At 44.8% G+C, this 21,203-nt stretch overlaps 1 protein-coding gene across 1 annotated transcript; it reads left to right on the top strand.

The window, feature by feature from the left end:
• The first annotated feature begins 14,636 nt into the window (after window positions 1-14,636).
• ACHE (acetylcholinesterase (Yt blood group)) lies at window positions 14,637-20,344 on the top strand. The gene is given in 6 exon segments (XM_020979166.2): window positions 14,637-14,700; window positions 14,703-14,804; window positions 16,473-17,536; window positions 17,918-18,402; window positions 19,003-19,172; window positions 20,046-20,344. Coding segments are annotated over 6 exon segments (1,992 nt in total). The 5' UTR covers window positions 14,637-14,651; the 3' UTR covers window positions 20,168-20,344.
• Window positions 20,345-21,203: the final 859 nt, after the last annotated feature.

The raw sequence follows: 21,203 nt of genomic DNA, 5'->3' as shown, positions 1-21,203 counted from the left end.
ATAAATGATTATACCAATAACGAAAGTAACAAAAATCATATGATGATATTAATAGTTGCAGAAAAAACTTTCGAAAAAATATAAAACTCATTCCTATTAAAAACACTTGAAAGCAAACATATAAGTGAATTTTCCCTTAAAATGATTAAGAAGCATCTACCTAAAACTATTAGCAAGTATTATTTGTAATAGGGATAAGCTAGAAACCTTCCCAATAAGATCAGGGGTGAAGCAAGGATGTCCATTATCACAAATATTATTCAATACTATATTCAAAATACAACAGCAATAAGGGGAGGAAAAGAAATTGAAGAAATCAGAATAGACAATAAGGTAATAAAACATCTCTTTTTGCGACAATATGATGATAAACTCGGGAAATCTGAGATTCAACTAAAAAGTTAGTTGAAACAATTAAAAATTTTAGTAAAGTAGCAGCATATAAAATAACCCACATAAATCATTAGCATTTCTATGTATCACCAACAAAACCCTGCAGAGAGAGTAAGAGATACCTCATTTAAACAACTGCAAACTGTTTAAATGCCTGGGAGTATACCTACTAAGACTACATGAACAACATTATTTTTAAAAAAAAAACTTTTTATACAAATAAAATCAGATTTAAATAATTGGAGAAATATTAATTGTGCATAAGTGGGAAGAGACAATGTAATAAAAATGATAATTCTACCTAAATTACAAAAAAAACCATTTTATTGAGCTAGAAAAAATATTAATAACAATTCATTTGGAAGAATAAGAATGTCAAAGGAACTAAAGAAAAAAATTTAAAGAAAAGAGGTTTAGCAGTACCAGACCTTAAACTATATTATAATGCAGTAATTATCAAAATTAACTGGTACTGGCTAAGAAACAGAAAAGTGGATCAGTGGAACAGAGTAGACATACAATACACAGTAGTAAATGATTATAGTAACCTTGTGTTTGACAAATGTAAAGATTAAAGCTTTGGGGATAAGAATGCACTATTTGATAAAAAAAAATTATTGGGGAAAACTGGAAACCAGTCTGGCAGAAACTGGTTATAGATCAGTATCTTACACAATTTACCAAGATAAGGTCAAAATGGATACATGACCTAGATATCAAGGGAGATATAAAAAAAAAAGCCTAGAAGAATATGGAACACATGTTATCAGAATTATGATAGAAGATGAATTTATGAATAAACAAGAGAGAGAGCATTATGAGATATAAAATGGATAATTTTGACTACATTGAATTAAAAAGATTTTGTACAAATTAATGTAGCCAATATTAGAAGGAAAGCAGAAACTGGGAGGGGGAGAAGGAGATTTTATAGAGAGTTTCTTGGATGGTCTCATATCTCTAATATATAGAGAACTTTGTCACATTTACAAGCGTATAGGTCATTTCCCAATTGCTAAATGGTCAAAGGCTATGAATAGGCAGTTTTCAGAAGAAGAAATAAGAGCTATGTATATATATAAGAGCATATGAAGAAATGCTCTAAATTATTATTGATTAGAGAAATGCAAATTAAAACAACTTTGAGATACCATCTCATACCTATCAGATTAGCTAAAATGATAGAAAGGGAAAATGACAAACGTTGGAGGGGATGTGGAAAAATTGAAACATTAATATACTGTTGGTGGAACTGTGAATTGACCCAACCATTTTGGAGAGCAATCTGGAATTATGCTCAAAGGTTTATAAAACTGTGTATACACTTTGACCCAGCAAAACCATTATTAGATCTGTTTCCCAAGATAATCAGGGAAAAAGAAAATGAACCTATATGTTCGAAAATATTTATAGCAGCTCTCTTTGTGGTGGCAAAAATACTTGAAATTGAGGGGATGCCATCAATTGGGGAAAGGCTAAACAAGTTATGGTATATAATGGTGGTGGAAATCCTATGGTACTAAGAAATAGTGAGCTGATTGATTTTAGAAAAACATGCAAAAACTTGCAAGAAATAATGAAAAGTGAAATAAGCAGAACCAAGAGAACATTGTATACAGTAATTAGCAATATTTTTTGAAAAATAATTTTGAACAACCAAGGTATTCTGAATACTATAAATACTCAATTATAAAGGACCTATGAATGAAGATGCTATCTACCTCCAGAGAAAGAACTGATAAATACAAGAATGCATAGCATGGTTTTACATATATTGATAAATCTTTCTCAAATGGTGGCCTTCTCCAGTGCAGGATGGGGAAGGAGGGAGGGAGACAGTCTGGATATAACAAATGTAACCAAAAAAGTAACAAATGTAACTAGAAATAAATAATTTTATATATATATATATATACATACATATATGTGTATGTTTATGTATGTATAAGATCAAATTGATAAGTGGTTAAAGGATCTAAACAAACTAGGCTTAAAAGAAGAATTGCAAACTATTAACAACAATATGAAAGAAGGTCCCAAATCACTAATAATAAGAAAAATGACAATCAAAAAAACCCTGAGGTTTCACCTTACACTCTGCAAATTGGCAAAGATGACTAAAGATTGGCATAGTCAATGCTGGAGATGTTGTGAGAAGATAGGCACACTAGTGCATTGTTGGTAGAGCTGTGAATTGATACAACCACATAAGGTGACTAAAATGTCCATACTCTTTTGAACCAGAAGTTCCAGTACTGGGCTTATATCCCCAAGGAGACTGCTGATAAGAAGAAAGCCCACATTTACACCAAAATATTTATAGTCACTCTTTTTGTAATAGCAAGGAATTGAAAACAAAGTAGATGTTCATCGTTTGGGAAATAGCTAAACTAATTATGATAATAGGCATACCTCATTTTATTGTACTTCACTTTACTGCACTTTGCTGACAATGCAGTTTTTTTGTTTTTTGGTTTTTTTTACAAAAGGTTTGTGGCAACCCTGCATTGAACAAGTCTATCTGCACCATTTTTCCAACAGCATGTGCTCACATCATGCCTGAGTCACATTTTGGTAATTCTCACAATATTTCAAACTTTTTCATTATTATTATATCTGTTATGGTGTTCTGTGATCACTGCTCTCTGATGTTACCATAGTAATTGTTTTGGGGCACCACAAACTGCACCCATATAAGATGGTGAACTTAATCAATAAATATTATGTGTGTGCTGACTGCTCCATTGACCAGCCATTCCCCCATCTCTCTCTACCTCTCCTTGGACCTACCTCTTCCCTGAGACACAGCAATATTGAAAATGAGCCAGTTAATAACCCTATGATGGCCTCTAAGTGTTCAAGTGAAAGGAAGAGTCAATCCATGCAGCAAACTTCACTGTTGTCCTATTTTAGGAGATTGCTGCAGCCATCCAGCCTTCAGCAACCACCACCCTGGTCAGTCAGCAGCCTCAACATGGAGGCAAGACCCTCCACCAGCAAAAAGATTATACCTTACTGAAGGCTCATGTGATGGTTAGCATTTTTTAGCAATAAAGTATTTTTTATTAAAGTATATACATTTTTTAAGACATAATACTATTGCACAGTTAGTAGTACAAACATAACTTTTATATACACTGGGAAACCACAAAATTCACGTGACTCACTTTATTGTGATATTTGCTTTATTGAGGTCGTCTGGAACCAAACCCACAATATCTCTGAAGTATGCCTGTACATGAATATAATGGAAAATTATTGTGCTGTAAGAAATAATCTATGTGATAAACACAGAGAAGCATGAAAAGATCTAAAAGAACTGATGGAAAGTGATACAAGCAGAACCAAGAAACACTATAAATAATGGCTGCAACAATGTAAATGGCAAGAATGACTATACACACACAAAGTGAATGTTGTAAAATTACAAAGATCATGGCTCAAAAGAAGATATAGAAGACACCCCCACTCCACTCCTCTACAAAGGTAGGAAATCTACAAATGTTGTACATCGCACATATTTTCAGATTTTTTTTGATGTATTGATCAGTTTTGCTGATTTTTTCCCTCTGCTTTTTCTTTCTTTCTTCCTTTCTTTCTTTTTTTCCCCCCTTTAAAAATACTATTTGTTGTATGGGACAGATAGCTTGAGGGAGGGGAAGGTACTGGGGGAAACTGTGGTGTAAAAATCAAAAGACATTAACAAAAACTTATTTTGAAGAATTACTGAAGTCTAATTAACAAAACTAAAGAATAGGCAGGTCGAAAACAAATCAAAGAAACACAGATAATTTCCTTAAAGATAATGACAACACTGAGACAAGATAACAAAATTTAAGGGATATAGTCAAAATGGTCTTTAAGGGGAAATGTATATCTCTAAACATTTTCATCAACAAAAAAGTGAAAGAACAGTTCAGTAAATCGTTGAGTAAAACAGTTCAATAAAACAAACAAACTAGAAAACCCACAAATTGGAATATCCCAATTATAGAAAACTCCCAAAAAGAAATTTTAAAAATTAAAGAAGAGATTACCCAAAGAGATCAAACAAATGGGAAAAGCACCCACATGTACAAAAATATACATAGCAGCTCTTTTTGTGGTGGCCAAGAATTGGAAATTGAGAGGATGCCCATCAATTGGGGAATGGCTGAGCAAGTTGTGGTATATGAATGTAATGGAATGCTATTGTGCTATAAGAAATGATGAACAGGCTGACTTCAGAAAAACCTGGAAAGACTTATATGGTCTGATGCTGAGTGAAGTGAGCAAAACCAAGAGGACTTTGTACACAATAACAGCCACGTTATGCAATGACTAAGATTGTTAAACTGAACCCTTCTCAGCATTACAAGAACCTAAGACACCTCCAGAGGCCTCAGGATGGAAAATGCTGTCCACATCCAAAGAAAGAACTATGGAAGTCGAATCGCTATCACTTATTTTTACCTTCTGTTGAGTTTTGTTTCATCTTTCTGATGGTTCCTCCTATTGGTTTTAATTTTTACGTACAACTTCACTAATGTGAAAATATGTTTAATGGGTATGTAAATGTAAAGCCTATATCAGATTGTATGCCCTCTTGGAGAGGGTGGGGGAGAGGAAAAGGGAGAAAAATTTTCAACTCAAAAGCATATGGAAAAAATTTTTTTTTAAAACAATTTAAAAAATAAAATAAAGAAGAGATTAACAAAATTGAAAACAAAAGTAAATTGAATTAATAAAACTAGGAGCTAGGGTTTTGGAGACAATGAAATAGATAAACAATTAGCTAAATTAATTTACAGAAAGAAAGAGGAAAACCAAATTAACAGTAATATAAATCAAAAAAGTAAATTAACAACAAATTAAGAAGAAATCATTGGAAATTTTTTTTTGCCCAATGATATACCAGCAAAACTGACAGCCTAAATTAAATGGATCGATATTTACAAAAATATAAAATACCCAGATTAACTGAATAAGAAATAGAGGATTTACAAGATCTAGTTTTAAAAAAAATTAAATAAGCCATAAGTGAGTTCTCAAAGAAAAATGCCTCAGGACCACATGGATTTATAAATGAATTCTATCAAACCCTCAAAGAACAATTAATTCCAACATTATATGAACTGATAAAATGGGAAAAGGAGTCCTACCAAATTTGCTTTGTGATATAGAAATGTATATTAAAAGGAATAGAGAGTAAAGGAAATGTGGAGAGAAAAAGAACAGAAAGACATTTTAGAGGTCAGAGGGACCCAGGATTAAGTGCTGCCTCTGATCTATACTGGCTATGTAACCCTGGCTAACACACTTCATCTTTCTATGCACTAGGTAACTCTTAAGATTGTAAGCTGCAGAGAAGGCACCAGTCTGTACTGATAGAGGGAGTTTCCCCATCTGGTCATCCCCTGTACTAATGAAATCACAGGCCCAATCCCTATCCCTATTCTCATTGTTCTGTGTCAACTGTCTGCTTAAGAAAGGAACCTCTGATGCCTTATGACAGCCTGCTGTCAAGGACAGATTGGATTGTCCCATATTTGCAGGATTCTGAGTGGAGATTCTGAGCTGAAAGCAGTTAAGTATCACCCAGAGGAGGTCCAGGCCCTTGGGAACAACTCAAGGGTAATAGATTCTATTACTTAACTTCTCTAATTGAGCTCAATTCAATTAAACAAATATTTATTAAATATCTATCATTGCAAAGCATTATGCATGGCGCTGGGAAGATTCAAAGTGTACGAAGGTGGTAAGAATCTTCCTTTCTCTGATTGCAGGTCCTCCTTTCTCAAATGTGGAGAGCGTGTGACTCTTCCTACTCCCTCTTAAAGGGCTGCATAAAGCAACCTGGAATGATTTGCATAACCTTGCCTAGGAAGGTGGGAGGCAAATGGAGAGTGGGAGCACCTTTCCAAAATCCCAGAAGATTCATTGGGAGGTGCTGAATGAGTGGGAGGCAGACTGCCCAGGTACTGACAGGCTGAGAAAAATGAAAGGGATTTACCAAAAGTGGAAAAGCAGAGATTCAGAATGATCTAAGAAAGAGTGACATGACACCTTTGTGTGGGATCCTCCTTGTGCCACTGAAGGAGACCCCTTGTGTGAAAGGTGGAGCTGTGGATGCCATCAGGGTGAAAGACAAGCAAGATGGTCAGTGTCTGCTGCTGCTGCAGAGATGGCACTTTCTACTGGGGAGGAGAAATAAAGAGAGAGGCATCTGCAGAAGGCGAATTGAGTGGAAAGGCTCTTGCTAGGAGGCCCCATTCCTTCCTATTACTTTTAAGTCATCACTTAAAGTCATTATTGCTTTAAGTCATGTGAACTGTGAGGTCCCTGGGGGAGGGTTGACTCACCGAAAGACCTTTGAAGAATGTCTTCACTTGCCAGGAACTGAGGTGCACAAGCTTTCTAGTCCTTTACTGTGTAAATAAAATTTTTCTGCCTTTAGACCCTTTGTAAGCCTGAGGGCTTTCTTTTCTTTTTTATTATATCGCTGTCACTTGTCCATCACCCCTCCCCTCCCAAATAAACTAAGAACTAGCAAAGAAGCAGAGTTATGCAAAACAGACCAACACACTGGCCGTGTCTGACAATAGGGGTAGCTAGATGGCACAGTGGATAGAGTGCTAGTCTTGAAGTCCAGGCATTGGACAACAATGTTGTGACCCCATTTGGGGTTTTCTTGTACAAAGACACTGGATGGTTTTCAATTTCCTTCTCCAGCTCATTTTACAATTGAGGAAAGTGAAGCAAACAGGATTATTAAATGTTTTGTCCAGGGTCACATAGCTAGTTAAGTGTCTGAGGCCGGATTTAAACTCAAGAAGAGGTATCTCCCTGACTGCAGGCCTCGCACTCTATCCACTGTGCCACCCAGCTGTCCTCAGATACTTATAAGCTATAGAGGAGTAGTGACTTCATGCCTCAGTTTCCTCATCTATAAAATAGTGTTAAAAGTTGTGGTATATGAATGTAATGGAATACTGTTGTGCTATAAGAAGTGATGAGCCAGAAGACTTCAGAAAAACCTGGAAAGATTTGTATGGACTGATGCTGAATGAAGTGAGCAGAACCAGGAGAACATTGTACACAGTAACAGCCATGTTGTGTGATGACTAACTTTGATAGACTTAGCTCTTCTCAGCAATGCAAGAATCTTAGACATCTCCAAAAGTCTCATGATAGAAAATGTTATCCCCATCCAGAGAAAGAACTATGGAGTTTGAATGCAGATCGAAGCATACTGTTTGCTCTTTTTTTTTCTTCTATTTTGTTTTGTTTCCACTTTCTTCTGGTTCCTTCTATTGGTTCTAATTCTTCCTTACAGTGTGACTAATGTGAACATTCAGACAACTATCACAAATTACAGTCTCAGGAATTCTTACCTTAAATAGCAAAATTTTCATTAATCACAGGGCAGCTAGGTGGTGCTGTGGATAGAGCACCGGCCCTGAAGTCAGGAGCATCTGAGTTCAAATCCAGCCTCAGACCAAACACTTGACACCTACTAGCTGTGTGACCCTGGGTAAGTCATTTAACCCCAATTGCCAAAAAAATTTTTTTAAATTTTTAATTAATCATAACTTAAGAAAATAAGTACAACATGAAAGTGAAAGGGAAAAAAAACAGTCTCTAGGTGCCAAATGAGAACTACTGCATTAATTAATAGGTAGTCTTCATATAGTATGTGCCAGGCCCTGGGCTAAGCACTTTACAAACAGTATCTCATTTGGTCTTAATGACACTCCTGGGAGGTAAGTATAGTGGGCTGAGGTTTGCAGTTGCTCCCTCTATAAACTAAGCCTTTTTTCTCCTAGCTCCTGTCCCCTCAATCTCTTAGTGTTCATGGGTTTTTTTCTGGGACTGTTGACATGGAGACTTCTGAAGAAAGACATCAGAAAAAGGAGAGAAAGGAGACAGAGTTCATATCCACCATCTTGCTGTTATGTGAAGAGATGATGGTTGCCCAAGTGTTTTCTTCCTCTGCCTACCCCCTAGCTAGGGAAAAGATAAGGAATCACTGAACTGAAATTACTATCGGCTTCCTTGAGAATGACAATGTTTAGAGAGATAAACAGAGAGATTACCCTTTTCCCCTCCTTTTAAGTCAGGGAAATTTGTTACCCTTCTAACTGAGCAACTTCTCAAAGGTGCTTCTCTCTTTCCTTCCCACAAGGGGAAAGGAATTTAAACAGAAAGCCTATTTTTTCACTCCTGTTGACAGATGCACCTAGAAGATACTCCATCCTTTTGCTCTTTCCCACTGTGTTGTCTGCTACCCTTTATATAAAAGAAAGTAATGACTACTAACCTTTGTGTAATCAATGCTAGCCTCACAGATAGAGGTAGGGATACTGGTCAGTCTGGGAGACCCCACCCATCTCAGCAAGAGGAATGGGGGAAGGCAGCAGAGTAGTGATTTCTTCCCAGCATATCACAAACCTCTTGGGTCACTCTATGATTGTATCGTTAGCCAGCTTGAAGTTAGTTTGCAAGAGAGAGTAAACCAAGAATGATTAATAACCAGACTCAAAGAAAAATCCTGTAGATGAGAGAAGATAAGTCCCTGAGGGGAGGCACGAGTCAGCCTAGGATGAAGGGGCTGTCCATGGAGTTTTATTACTCCCTCAAGTAGACCTGGAGAAACATCTTATTATGCCTCATTACATATGGAGACCTAAACTCTAAACTAACTTGCATGGGCTTCATGTAGATTATTCTTCTGGTTCTGCTAACTTCGCTCTGCATCAGTTCATTCCAGTTTTCTCAAGGTTCTTTAAATTCTTCAAATTCATCTTTTCTTTTTTTTTTTTTTTAAGCTGGACCTGTGATTTCATCAGGGTAGACAACTCCCAGTGAGGTCCTTCCTCTACCAATGCAGATTAGCATCTTCTCTGCAGTTTAGATTTGTTCAGGGTCACACAGCTAGTATGTGTGAGAGCACAGATACAATATAGTAAAATATTGTTTCATTTCATTCCTATACCACAGTTTGTTCAACTGCTCTCAACACCCTTTTTGTTTCTAGTTCTAAGTCACCACAAAAAATATTGCTATAAATATTTTGGTATAGATGAGATTTTTTCCCCCTCCATCTTTGACTTCTTAGGCGTGTATGCCTCATAGTGGTATTACCAGGTCATTTAGATAATTTTTTTAGCACAATTCCAAATCATTTATGGTTGGACTGAAATATAGCTCTATCAACATTGCATAGCTTCATGTATAGTGACTATAATAACATGGTAAAGAAAAACAACTTGGAAAGCCTTAAGAGCTTTAACGTATTGGTAATGACCTTCCCGACAGAAAGGTGATAGACAGGGACAACTAGGTGGCACAGTAGATAGAGCACCAGCCCTGGAGTCAGGTAGGACCTGAGTTCAAATCCAGCCTCAGAAACACAACACTCACTAGCTGTGTGACTCTGGGCAAGTCACTTAACCCCAATTGCCTCACCAAAAAAAAAAAAGGTTATGGACTTAAGATGCAAAATAATATATATATATATATATATATATATATATATATATATATATATATATTTTTCATACATGGCCAATGTGTGAATTTGTCTTCTTTACTATGCTTATTTGTCACAAGGGAGGGTTTCCCCCCCTTTTAATGGGGTGAGTGGAATTTGAAGGGAAGTAAATTATGTGATGCCTTAAAAAAAGAAGAAAATTGAAATAAAGGTCATTAAAGCATTTATTAAAATGTATTAAAATGCCCAGGAGAAAAACAATTAGGATACAAGTTCTGAGTCAACAGCTGATCAGATGTCTACTTCAAATCTGGCACCAAAATGGTAAGCCACTGGGAGTGGAGGGGTCACCTGGTTGCCTAAAGAGGGGTGAATCGGTGTAGATTCTTGACCTTTTTCTTCCAGATAAAATTGGTTATTATTTTGTCTAATTCTATAAAGTAATTATTTGGTCATTTTATTGGCATAGCACTAAATCTAAAAATTAATTTAGGTTCTATGATCATTTTCATTATAGTTGTATGGCCCTAAGAAAGGCAGCATGCCAGGAAGCTGGCCAGAAAGACTTGGGTTCAAGTCCTGCCTCTGACACATAGTAGCTCTGTGACTCTGAGCAAGTCACTTAATCTCTCAGTGCTTTAATCAACTCTCTGAGTTGCAGAGAAGATGCTGACCTGCATGAATAAAACGAGTTTGCTCTTCTTGGAATTCCTATGTCAATAAAATTGCATTATTTCTGTAAGGAGCATTTTAAAATCATATTCTTGTGTCTCGATAGCTAATCTGTATGATATTGTTACTTAGAATGGTGTATCTCTTTCTACTATTTTTTGTTACTGTGTCTGAACACTTCTAAGTGGAAACCTTTTAAGGGGTCACCACTGGGTGAGTTGTTCCAGGCACCACCTGGGTGAAGATAAATAAATCAGATCAGTGAGATTAGTAATCTGATTCCACACTAAGGGCCATGTCTGAGACCTGATCTTCTCACCCATCATTGATCATCATCAGATATCATTATCACCTGGATGAGGATAATTAATTAAATTAATTAAAGAAGGGAGAAGTCCTAAGACTTTCATGTCAGGAAAAGTTAACAAGGGTAACAAAAGTTAATATAAAGCATGGTCTTTGCACTTTTAGAATTTATGAGCTAGTATGTAAAGCTAGATAGAGTGGGTAGAGTGCTGGGTCAGGAGTCAGGAAGACTTGAATTCAAATATGGCCTCATACACTTACTAGCTATGTGACCCTGGGCAAATCACTTATCCCTGTTTGCCTGTTTCCTCATTTGTAAAAATGAGCTGGAAAAGGAAATGGCAAACCACTCCAGTATAAAGATACTGAAGAAAACATCATATGGGGTCATGAAGAGTTGAACACTATTGAAAAACAACTTAATAACAAACTGAATGGGAATAAGAAATAAGTGCAGATAGTTATAATATAAAATATTTATGTTTATTAAAGAGGTGCAAAGTGTTACATATGGCCCAAGGGTAAAAAAAAAAATTACTGAATGTGGGGTCAGAAGTGGACAAGGGAAGAAAGAGTATTTTCAAGCAGGGAATAGTATGACCATGGGGCAAACCACATATGTGCAGAGCCCATTGAGGGGACAGACAGTAACCTAGTTTGCCTGGAGAGTAAGGTAATGGAAAAGAAGCAGTATGAGATAAGGCTGGAGAGCTGGAAGGAGGCCAAATTCTGAAGAGCCTTGAATGCTAAGTAGACTTTGACCTTTACTTAAGTAGGTAATAGGGAGCCATTAAAGAATTTTGATAATTAGGATTTTATGACTAAACATATCTATAAAAAAGATTTTGATAGTGATATGGATTGGCAAGGGGAAAGAGGAGAGTTGGGAAGACCTGCTTAGGTGGTAATGGGAAGAAAAGAGAGACAGATGAGGGATATTTCAGAGAAGGATTTACTAGGTCAAATCAATAAGCATTTATTAAGCCCCTATGCCTGTGCCTTGCACTATGCTAAATTCTAGTCTTACTAATATTAGAGGTGAGAAAGAGAAGAATTAAAGAAATAACTAAAGTTACTAATGTTCAAAGTCATCATCATGAAGTCAACAAAGTTAACCAAAAGAGGCAATAAAATGTTTTTTTAAAAATCATCCTTCCCCAGTTTTCTGGAGCACTCAAAAATATATGAGAATGTGAGAGAGACTGCCCAAGCTAGGTTGGGGACAACCCCATCTGCCATGTCCTGGACCCCCTAAAGTGGATATCAGCCCCAGGTCACTAAAGTCGCGTTCATTTACCCAGGCAGAATGCCTGGGAAGGGAACCTGGAGGTTCATCTAGTCCAACCTCTTTATTTTATAGAAGAGAAGACTGAGGCTGGGGAACTTGACTAAAGTCACACAACTAATTAACAGTGAGTCTGTGACCTCTTTCCCCTACACCCTTCTCATTTTTTCTCATTGTCAGTTTCTCAGTTCTCAATATTTTCTCATTCAGAATTTAGCTTTATCACCCAAGTAATGATAATTTCAATAACTGATCGAAATTATAATTATCATGTTCCTAAGGGGTGAAGCAGTCTCTGCTGCAGTAAAAAGAGGACCCTGGATTCCAATCCTGGCTCTGCCATTTACTACCTAGGAGACCCTAGACAAATCACTCAACTTCTCTGGGCCCCAGTTTCTTAATCTGTAAATCGACTGACTAGATGACCTCTAAATTCCTTCCCAACCTCTAAATCTTGTGATCTCTTTCCCTTCCGTTCAGCATCAGCCACTTGTCCCTCAGGAGGTGAGCGACAGCGAACAGGAGGAGAGGAGGAGATCGAACATTTAAGTCTTCGAGTCCCCCCCCACCAGACCCCCACCTCCAACACACCCAGCGTACTGTGAGTCCCTGGCGCCACCTGGAGGTCTCCACAGTCTTGCAAGGGAGGATGGGGAAATTCAGGGCTGGGAGTGAAGATGCATCTTTGAGCCCAAGGTGGGAGTTGGCGTGTGTGGGGCGGGGGTGCGCAGAGCTGAGCTGCGACTAATATCCTGCAACTGGGCATGTCCAGGAGGCGGACCCCAGGGTCGGACGCCTGGAAATGTTGGAGAAGGGATAGGATGTGATATCTAAGACGAAAAACAGTCACAGGCCTGGGTTAGCCCTCTGGAGAGTTGCCTGGACTCATTACCCGGAATTCCTAACTAGATTAGGCAAGGGCGGGGGTGGCAGGGAGCTCAGCCTAGAGCCAGAATGGCCAGGAAGGGAAGACAGGAAAGGAGGCTAGGGAGGAGGTCCCCACTTTTGAAGAAGCAAGAGGGACCAGCTTAGAGGGTTCTTGGGCTGGGAGGAGCAAGAGACAGAGAACAAGGAAGGCTTCCCTTAGACCCTTTTCCCCTGGTCCAGAGAGCCTTGCCTCCTTCCCCCGACTCCCGTTCTCCCCGCCCCCACTACATTCCCCTTGAGGGTACTGAGCTTGCCAAAGGGAAGACAGGCTGGGGCGGACTCGGGAGTGGCAGCCTAGGTGTGAAGTGACTGACAAAACCCCAGATACTTGCAGGGACACCTGCAGTATGTGTGAATGGATGACCGAGCCTACTCCAGTCCCATCCCAGAGCCTCTCGGGAACAAGTTGGACCCACAGGGACTAACCCGCCAATGTAGTCTCTCCCTCCAACACAAGTGGTCTGCGTGCTGCCCCATGCCGAGATATGTGGGGCGTTGGGTGTGGATTGGTGATGGCATGACTGATGAGAAGGCGTCACCTACATTCTAGTGGGACCCCCGGGGCGATAGGATGTTCCACCCCCACCCCCACCCCCCGGGACTTCGAATGGCTGCTATTGGTTGAAAGATGCGTGGAGGTTGGGGCGGGGGAGAGTCTGGGGGCGAGAGAGATGAACCGGTGAGGGAGGAGAAGTGGTCACGATCACGAAGGGACCGATCCCACCAACTGCCGGTGGCATTGGCCAATGACTACCCATTCTGGTGATGTCATGGACCAGCCGGTTTCTGATTGGTGACCAGGGTCCGAGAACATTCCCTCCCCTCCCCCAACGCACACGTTCTTGGGGAACCTAAGCCCTCAGTCTCAGAAGCCTCCGGAGATTTCCAATGTTGGGTGGGGTTGAGACCCCCCCAACCCCCACCCCAGTCCTACTAAGCAGTCCTCGTACCTCTTTTTCTGGTTCCCCCCCAGTGTCCATCCTCATCCCTCCTCCACCGGTTTCCTCAGCTCGGTCTTTCAAGAGTCTTCTCCGCCCTCAAGATATTCCAGCCCAAGGTCCCTCTTCTGCACATAGAGCCCATCTCATCCATCTCACCCTAGGGAAGCTGAGAATTAGGGGGTTAGGATAGAAAGGCCTGCACTCCTGCTGACCCAGCTAGGAGAATATAGGTTGTGTGGGTAGACAGAACGGATAGGCAGACGTCTCCCAGCTCTGAGTTTTTCCACTCTCTAGACTGGACTCAGTCTAGAGAAGCCCCAGTGTCAAGTGCCTGTGTATGTGTTGGGGTGGAACTGTCTAACACTATGTTTCGTTGTTTCTATTATTGTGTCTGCATCTCTGTCACACTGTGTGTCAATATGTGCATGGCTGACATACTGTGTGTCTTTCACTGTGTCAGTATGTGCCCATGTGAGTCTATCATTGAAAATTATCAGTGTATCTGGGTAATTGTGTTCTATCGTTTGTGTCTGTGTCACGTCTATCTCCATAACTGGGTCTACCCCTCCCTGTGTGTCAGTGTCTCTGTCACTGTAAGTAAGTGTGTCTAAGTATGTCTCTCGGAGTCTCGCAGAGGGGAGGGGAGGGGGGAGAGATGGGCGGGGGAGCCGGAGCCCAAGCGGCCCCGGAGGGGGTGTGTGTGTGCCAGAGGCTGGGGGCGGGGAGGAGGCGGCGGCGGCTGTCAGAGCCGGCTTAGCCTGCGTTGGGAAAGCTCCTCCGCCTCCTGCTCCCGGCCTGCCCGGCCCAGGTAAGACCCCGGCCTCCCCAGTCTGGTCATCCCCCTCATCTCCCATCCAGCGACTCTAAAACATCTGGGAAGGCGCAACTCGGGTGTGTGCGCGCATCCTCAGGCCCCCATAGCCCCCTCATACACCCCCCGCCAGCCCTCCACCTCAACACACAGCCCCCTCCCCCTCCAACACACACAACCCCTCCAACTCACACAAACCCCCACCCACCACTCCAGGCCTATAGTCCAAGACGCACCGGCCCTCACCTTGGGCAGAGGGGGAGTAAATTCAACGCCCCTCCCTGCCTCCCAAAGACCTGCACACACACTTCACCTTCGCTCCCCGGCGGACGCTCTAGTCTTTCCATTGCCCCTGCAATCCTTGAGAAGCCGCCACCTCCCAAGGCCAGAGCATTTTATCTCGTGTCTATTAGGTCCCTGGGGTGGGGCCGGGACTGCAATGAGGGCTCCCGGGACCCCCAACCCCAATATCTCCAGCTTCCTTTCCCCCAGTCTCCTGATCCCTTCAGGGTTCCCTGCGTCCCCGCCCCCAAGGGAAATCCATCCCTATTTTACTTACTGGGGGGGGGCTTAGGGAGGGGGGGAGTGTCAGCGGAAGCCCCGGGTTATAATTAGCCCCTTTCCTCGTGTTTCCTAGTTAATCCTCCTCTCCTGCTACCCCCTCCCCACCGCCGAGGCTCAGAACCTCACGGGGGATCCTGAAGGCTTCAGAGGAGAACCGCGGCGGGGGGCGGGGGGTGGGGTGGGATTTCCGTTCTGATCTGGGGAATTTTGATCCCTGGATGGAAATACCGGAACAGTAGCAGCTGCTGTCCCCAAAATAGAGGCCGGCTGGCGGTCCGTTCCTCTCTCCCAAACACCTACCCCCCCCCCGCTCCCCCGGATCTGGGGACCACTGGACTCCTTAGTAACCTGAGTGTCCCATGTCCTCTTCAGACTCCTAACCCTTGTGCCCTTGCCAAAAGCCGAGGATTCTCCCACCCCGCTGCTCCGCTCCTGGGTTGGAGATGGGGGGGCATGGAAGGGGGTGAGGAGAGATGTGGGGCGGGTAGGGGAAAAGTAGGAGGATGCACTTTTGTCAGTGGCTGCTGGCCCTCGCTGGCTGGATACTGGAACTGCAGTCCCAGGGCATAATATTGGGGAGGTGGGGAGGGCGGGGAAAGGGGGAGCGGGTCACCGAGGGCAGCTGGTTCTGGGGAAGAGCAGAACAGCGGAACAGGAACCGGCACAGAACTAGGCCTCTGTGCCAGGGGATGGGACCAGAACAGGTCAGGGTTAAGGATAGGGAGTGGGTTCCCAGCCCAACCCCAGAACTCCTGACCCAAGGACAATTCCATGAGAATCCTTTCTCTCTCTTCTTGGTCTCCAACTTCCCCAAACTCTCTGTGGCCCCACTCTGGGTGGACTGTAGCTTTGGGTGCCACATCACCCCTCCACAGCCTCATCTCAGTCTACACAACCCAAAGAGGACGGTATCTAGACCTTTGGAGCACCAAGCAAAGGGCTTTGTCTCTGGGACTTTCTCTGTCTCTATCAGCTTGCCCCTCCTCTTCTGTCTCTTCATGATAACTACTGCATCAAAGTCCTAATCTCCTTCTTGCTTTCTGTTTCTTCTCCCCCTCCCTCCTTGGCCATCTCGCCTTCTGTCCCTCTTTACCCTTGCAGGCACCAGGATGGCCATTGGACTGTCTCTACTGCTTCTCCATAGTCCTTCTTCACCCCTTCTCTTCCTCCTCTTCCTCCTGGGCAGGGGGATAGAGGCTGAAACCATTGAAGATCCTGACCTGCTGGTGACAGTAAAGGAGGGCAAGCTCCGTGGGATTCACCTTAGTGCCCCAGGGGGCCCTGTTTCTGCCTTTCTGGGTATCCCCTTTGCTGAGCCCCCAGTGGGACCTAGGCGATTCTTGCCTCCAGAACCCAAACGGGCATGGAAAGGGGTCTTGGATGCTACATCCTTCCAGCATGTCTGCTACCAATATGTGGACAACCTGTATCCAGGTTTCCAAGGGTCTGAGATGTGGAACCCTAACCGGGAGTTAAGTGAGGACTGCCTGTATCTCAATGTGTGGACACCCTCTCCCCGACCAGTAGTTCCTGCACCAGTCCTGGTCTGGATCTATGGGGGTGGCTTTTACAGTGGGGCCTCCTCCCTTGATGTTTATGACGGACGATTCCTAGCCAGGGTTGAGGGCACTGTGCTTGTTTCCATGAATTACCGAGTTGGTGCCTTTGGCTTCCTGGCACTGCCAGGGAGCCGGGAGGCACCAGGCAACATGGGGCTGCTGGACCAGCGTTTGGCAATGCAGTGGGTGCAGGACAATGTGGCAGCCTTCGGAGGGGACCCAAGGTCAGTGACACTCTTTGGGGAAAGCGCCGGAGCTGCCTCTGTAGGCATGCACCTGCTTTCACCTCCAAGTCGTGGCCTATTCCATCGGGCAGTGTTGCAGAGTGGGGCTCCCAATGGACCCTGGGCCACAGTGGGGGCAGGTGAGGCTCGTAGACGAGCCACCCTGTTGGCCCGGTTGGTGGGCTGTCCCACTGGCAGCAATGACACTGAGCTGGTGGTCTGCCTGAGGACCCGTCCAGCCCAGGACCTCGTGGACCAGGAATGGCAGGTGCTGCCCCAACAGAGTGTCTTCCGATTCTCCTTTGTTCCTGTTGTGGATGGAGACTTCCTCAGTGACACTCCTGAGGCTCTCATCAATGCTGGGGACTTTCATGGCCTGCAGGTAATTGTGGTTTCTGGCTCCTCATTCATTAAACCCCCAAATTCAGAAATCCTCTTTCACCTCTTATTTCACTTGGCCTACCCCTAAGCATACTTAGACCCAAAAACAGCTTAGTGGGGAAGGAAAAAAAAGGAATGAAAGTCAATGTATTTCTTTTCTCCCCAATCTTACCCATTCTTACAAATGTTTATCTTCTTTTTCTCCCCAATCTTACACAAATTTTCTCTTCCATTCTCTATATTTGTCCTGTATGCCTGTCTTGGACTCTCCATTGCTATCTGCCCTGATCTCTTTTCATCTTGGCTCCTGTTTTTCTGTGTAACTATCTCTCCGTACCTGATTTTTTTTTTGCCTCTACTCCCTTTGTCCTGTTTTTCCCAGGTGCTGGTAGGTGTAGTACAGGATGAAGGCTCCTATTTCCTGGTCTATGGGGCCCCAGGCTTCAGCAAAGATAATGAGTCTCTGATCAACAGGGCCCAGTTCCTGGCTGGAGTGCAGGTTGGGGTCCCTCAAGCAAGTGAGCTGGCAGCAGAAGCTGTGGTTCTGCATTACACTGACTGGCTACATCCCGATGACCCTGCACGGCTTCGTGAGGCCTTGGGTGATGTTGTGGGTGACCACAATGTGGTATGCCCTGTGGCCCAGCTAGCAGGAGGACTTGCTGCACAAGGTGCCCGAGTTTATGCCTACGTCTTTGACCATCGAGCCTCTACGTTGTCCTGGCCCCTCTGGATGGGTGTTCCCCATGGCTATGAGATTGAATTTATCTTTGGCCTTCCCCTTGAACCAACACTCAACTACACTGGCCCTGAAAGAATCCTTGCCCGGCGCCTGATGAGATACTGGGCCAACTTCGCCCGCACTGGGTCAGTGGGGTTGGGAGAGTGATGGAATATTTATAAGATTCAGATGAGGAACAGGCAAGGAGAGAGAAAAATAAGAAGACTGAGGGAAGAAGATTATTAATAATAAAGGGGCAATTGGGGATGAAGGAAGGTGAGGCAAAAAGATGAGAGGTGAAAAGGGGTGAAAGTAATGAAAGAGAAAGATGACTGTGAAACTGTGGAAAAGAGGGAAAAAGATGGCTGAGATGAGGGAGACAATGGGAGAAAGAGATGGGGAGACCAAAGATGGAACTGAAAGGTCCAATCACCTCATTTTAGAGATGAAGTAACTGAAGCCCAGGGGAGTTGCTCAAGCCCACACAGATGATAAGTGGCAGAAGTGGGATTTGAACACAGATCTTCCGATTGCAGATCCAAAGCATCTCTTTGGGGGGGGAGGGGAGAGGAGAGAAAAGGCAGCAGCAGTCAGTCAGTAAGCATTAGGAGCCTAATATGTGCCAGGCACCATAAAGGGGGAAATGAGGATGCTATGGGAAGAGACAGGGTCAAGTACAGACGGGAAGGGAGGAGGCGCAGCTCCTAGTAGACCTGGGTCTGATCCTGCCCTCGCCCTTCCCCCAGTGATCCCAACGAGCCCCGGGAGCGCGAAGCCCCGCGCTGGCCTCCCTACACGGCGGGGGCTCAGCAATACGTAAGCCTCAACCTGCGGCCACTAGAAGTACGGCGAGGGCTCCGCGCGCAGGCCTGCGCCTTCTGGAACCGATTCCTGCCCAAGTTGCTCAGCGCTACGGGTAAGCGGCTGCCTGGGAAGGGGGCTGGGGAGACCGCACGGGGGCGGGGCCTAGGGCGGGAGGCTGGAGGCAGGCGGGGCAGCAGGTTGGGTGGGCTGAGTGGTTGTTTGCAGGACCCTCGGGGGATGGTGGGTGCTGGGAAAGCTGCAGAGTCTCGGGGGGGGGGTGAGGGCCGTCCGGTTGCCCCACATCTCACCCCATCAGGGTGTAACCCACTCTCTTCTTCCCCCTCCCCTTCCTAGTCAGGGATGCCCCGTGCGCCAGCCCCAGCCCGGCCGGAGGTGGGACTGCCCCAGAGCGCAGGCTTGGCCGCTATGTCCTCCCCCCGCTCCTCCTCTTGTTGCTCCGATAACGTACCCGTCACCCCCTCCGCGGGTCCGGGTTACAGCGACTCGCCGGAGCGGCCCAAGGGAGGGGCCCCGGTGTCAGGGAGCTCCAGATTCAGAGCCCCTCCCGCCCCGCCCCGCCCCGCGAGAGTTCTCGGCGGAGGGAGAGCCCTAGATTGGACATTTCAGGGACGCCCCTCCCGGGGACACGCCCCTTCCCCAGTTTGTTGCTTACGTGAAAAAGGCAAATATTTTTTATAGAATAATCCTTCGTATCCTTCGCATGAATATAGAGGGGAGGCTGAGGGTCTCCAGAGCGTTTCAACTCCACCGCCCCACCCTTGACGGGACTGTTCTTTCTCAACTCTCTCTTTTTCTCCTCCCTTGTGTTCTGCCGCCCCTTGTCACCTCCATCACCGTCCCGGCCATTCGTTCTTCTGTTGCATCTCCTCCGCTTTCATCCTGTCTCCTGTTCCTTTCTGCCCCCCCCCAATGTTTTCCCGTGTGCCTGGGGACCCTCCGCCACGGCCGACGGCCGCCCCCACAGACAGCCTGGATGAGGCGGAACGCCAGTGGAAGGCAGAGTTCCACCGCTGGAGCTCCTACATGGTGCACTGGAAGAACCAGTTCGACCATTACAGCAAACAGGAGCGCTGCTCTGACCTGTGAAGGGGCTCGGGACCCTCGGATCTCCCTCGCCACTTAAGGAAGCCGGCCTCCCCCTCTCCCCAGCCCACAGCTGTATATACTATTTATTTCAGGGCCGGGATGTAACGCGGATAAAGCCGCAGGGCTGCCCCCCCCCCCCGCCAGGACTCTCTCCGCCCCCTGCATGCCCGGGGCCGAGTCCCCCCCCCCCCGCGGTGCCTTCGCCCCTCTGGGCCGCCAATAAACTTAGTCACAGAGCTTGTGTGAGCTTGGTGGGGTGAGGGGGAAAGCAGGGCTGGGCAAGGCCCGAGCTCAGCAGATAGGCGAGCGCAGCTTTGGTGCCCACATTACTGTGGGCACGTCTGGGGTAGCACCTAAAGGCTTAATGGAAGAGGTGGGACTGCTGCATTGTGGGAGCCCTTAGAATTCCGCTGTTTCCGGCCCGCTACAAGCTTCACACTCTCTTTTCCAGAGCTCCTACGAAGGAGAGGCAAGGGGTGGTATTAAGGGCTACCAAAGTAATTTCCAATCGGCCCTGGGAAGAGCTGCAAGCTGCAGCAGAGAGAAGATAAGCACCCTCCAGACTAAAAGGGCTGCGAGGTCCAGCTTCCCAAAATGTGCCTGTTGCCCCATCCCATTCATTTGTGCCCAACGCCCTCCAAACTGGAGTGTGCTAAATCAAATTTCTTCCTTTACACATAAAACTAGGCCCTGCTTCCCAATGCACACCTGAGCCTGGGCCCAACCTTAACACTTCTGGGATGGGTAACAAGGGTTGGACTCGTGGCTGTGGGTACAGGCCACTGCAACACTGTTCCTGGCCTGATAAATACGTTGCCGAAGTAGATTCTCCACCAGAAGGCCCAGTAGGCTGTGATGGACCAGAGATAAGCCTTCTGGCTTTCAAAGTTCTGAGAGACTATCTTTCCACTTAGTAGAAAAGTGTTAGGTGTTGGAGGAAGGGAGAGGAGGGCAAGGAAGGAAGCTCAGAGAATTGTGAGTGCAGGGGCCAAAGCAGTTGTTGGCACAAGTCTGTCTGGGGATAAAGCCAAAATGT

This window comes from Phascolarctos cinereus, unplaced genomic scaffold, assembly GCF_003287225.1.
Source record: "Phascolarctos cinereus isolate Bilbo 61053 unplaced genomic scaffold, phaCin_HiC Scaffold_5;HRSCAF=322, whole genome shotgun sequence".
Classification (NCBI taxonomy): domain Eukaryota; kingdom Metazoa; phylum Chordata; class Mammalia; order Diprotodontia; family Phascolarctidae; genus Phascolarctos; species Phascolarctos cinereus.
This window is presented reverse-complemented; position numbering and strand designations above follow the sequence as displayed.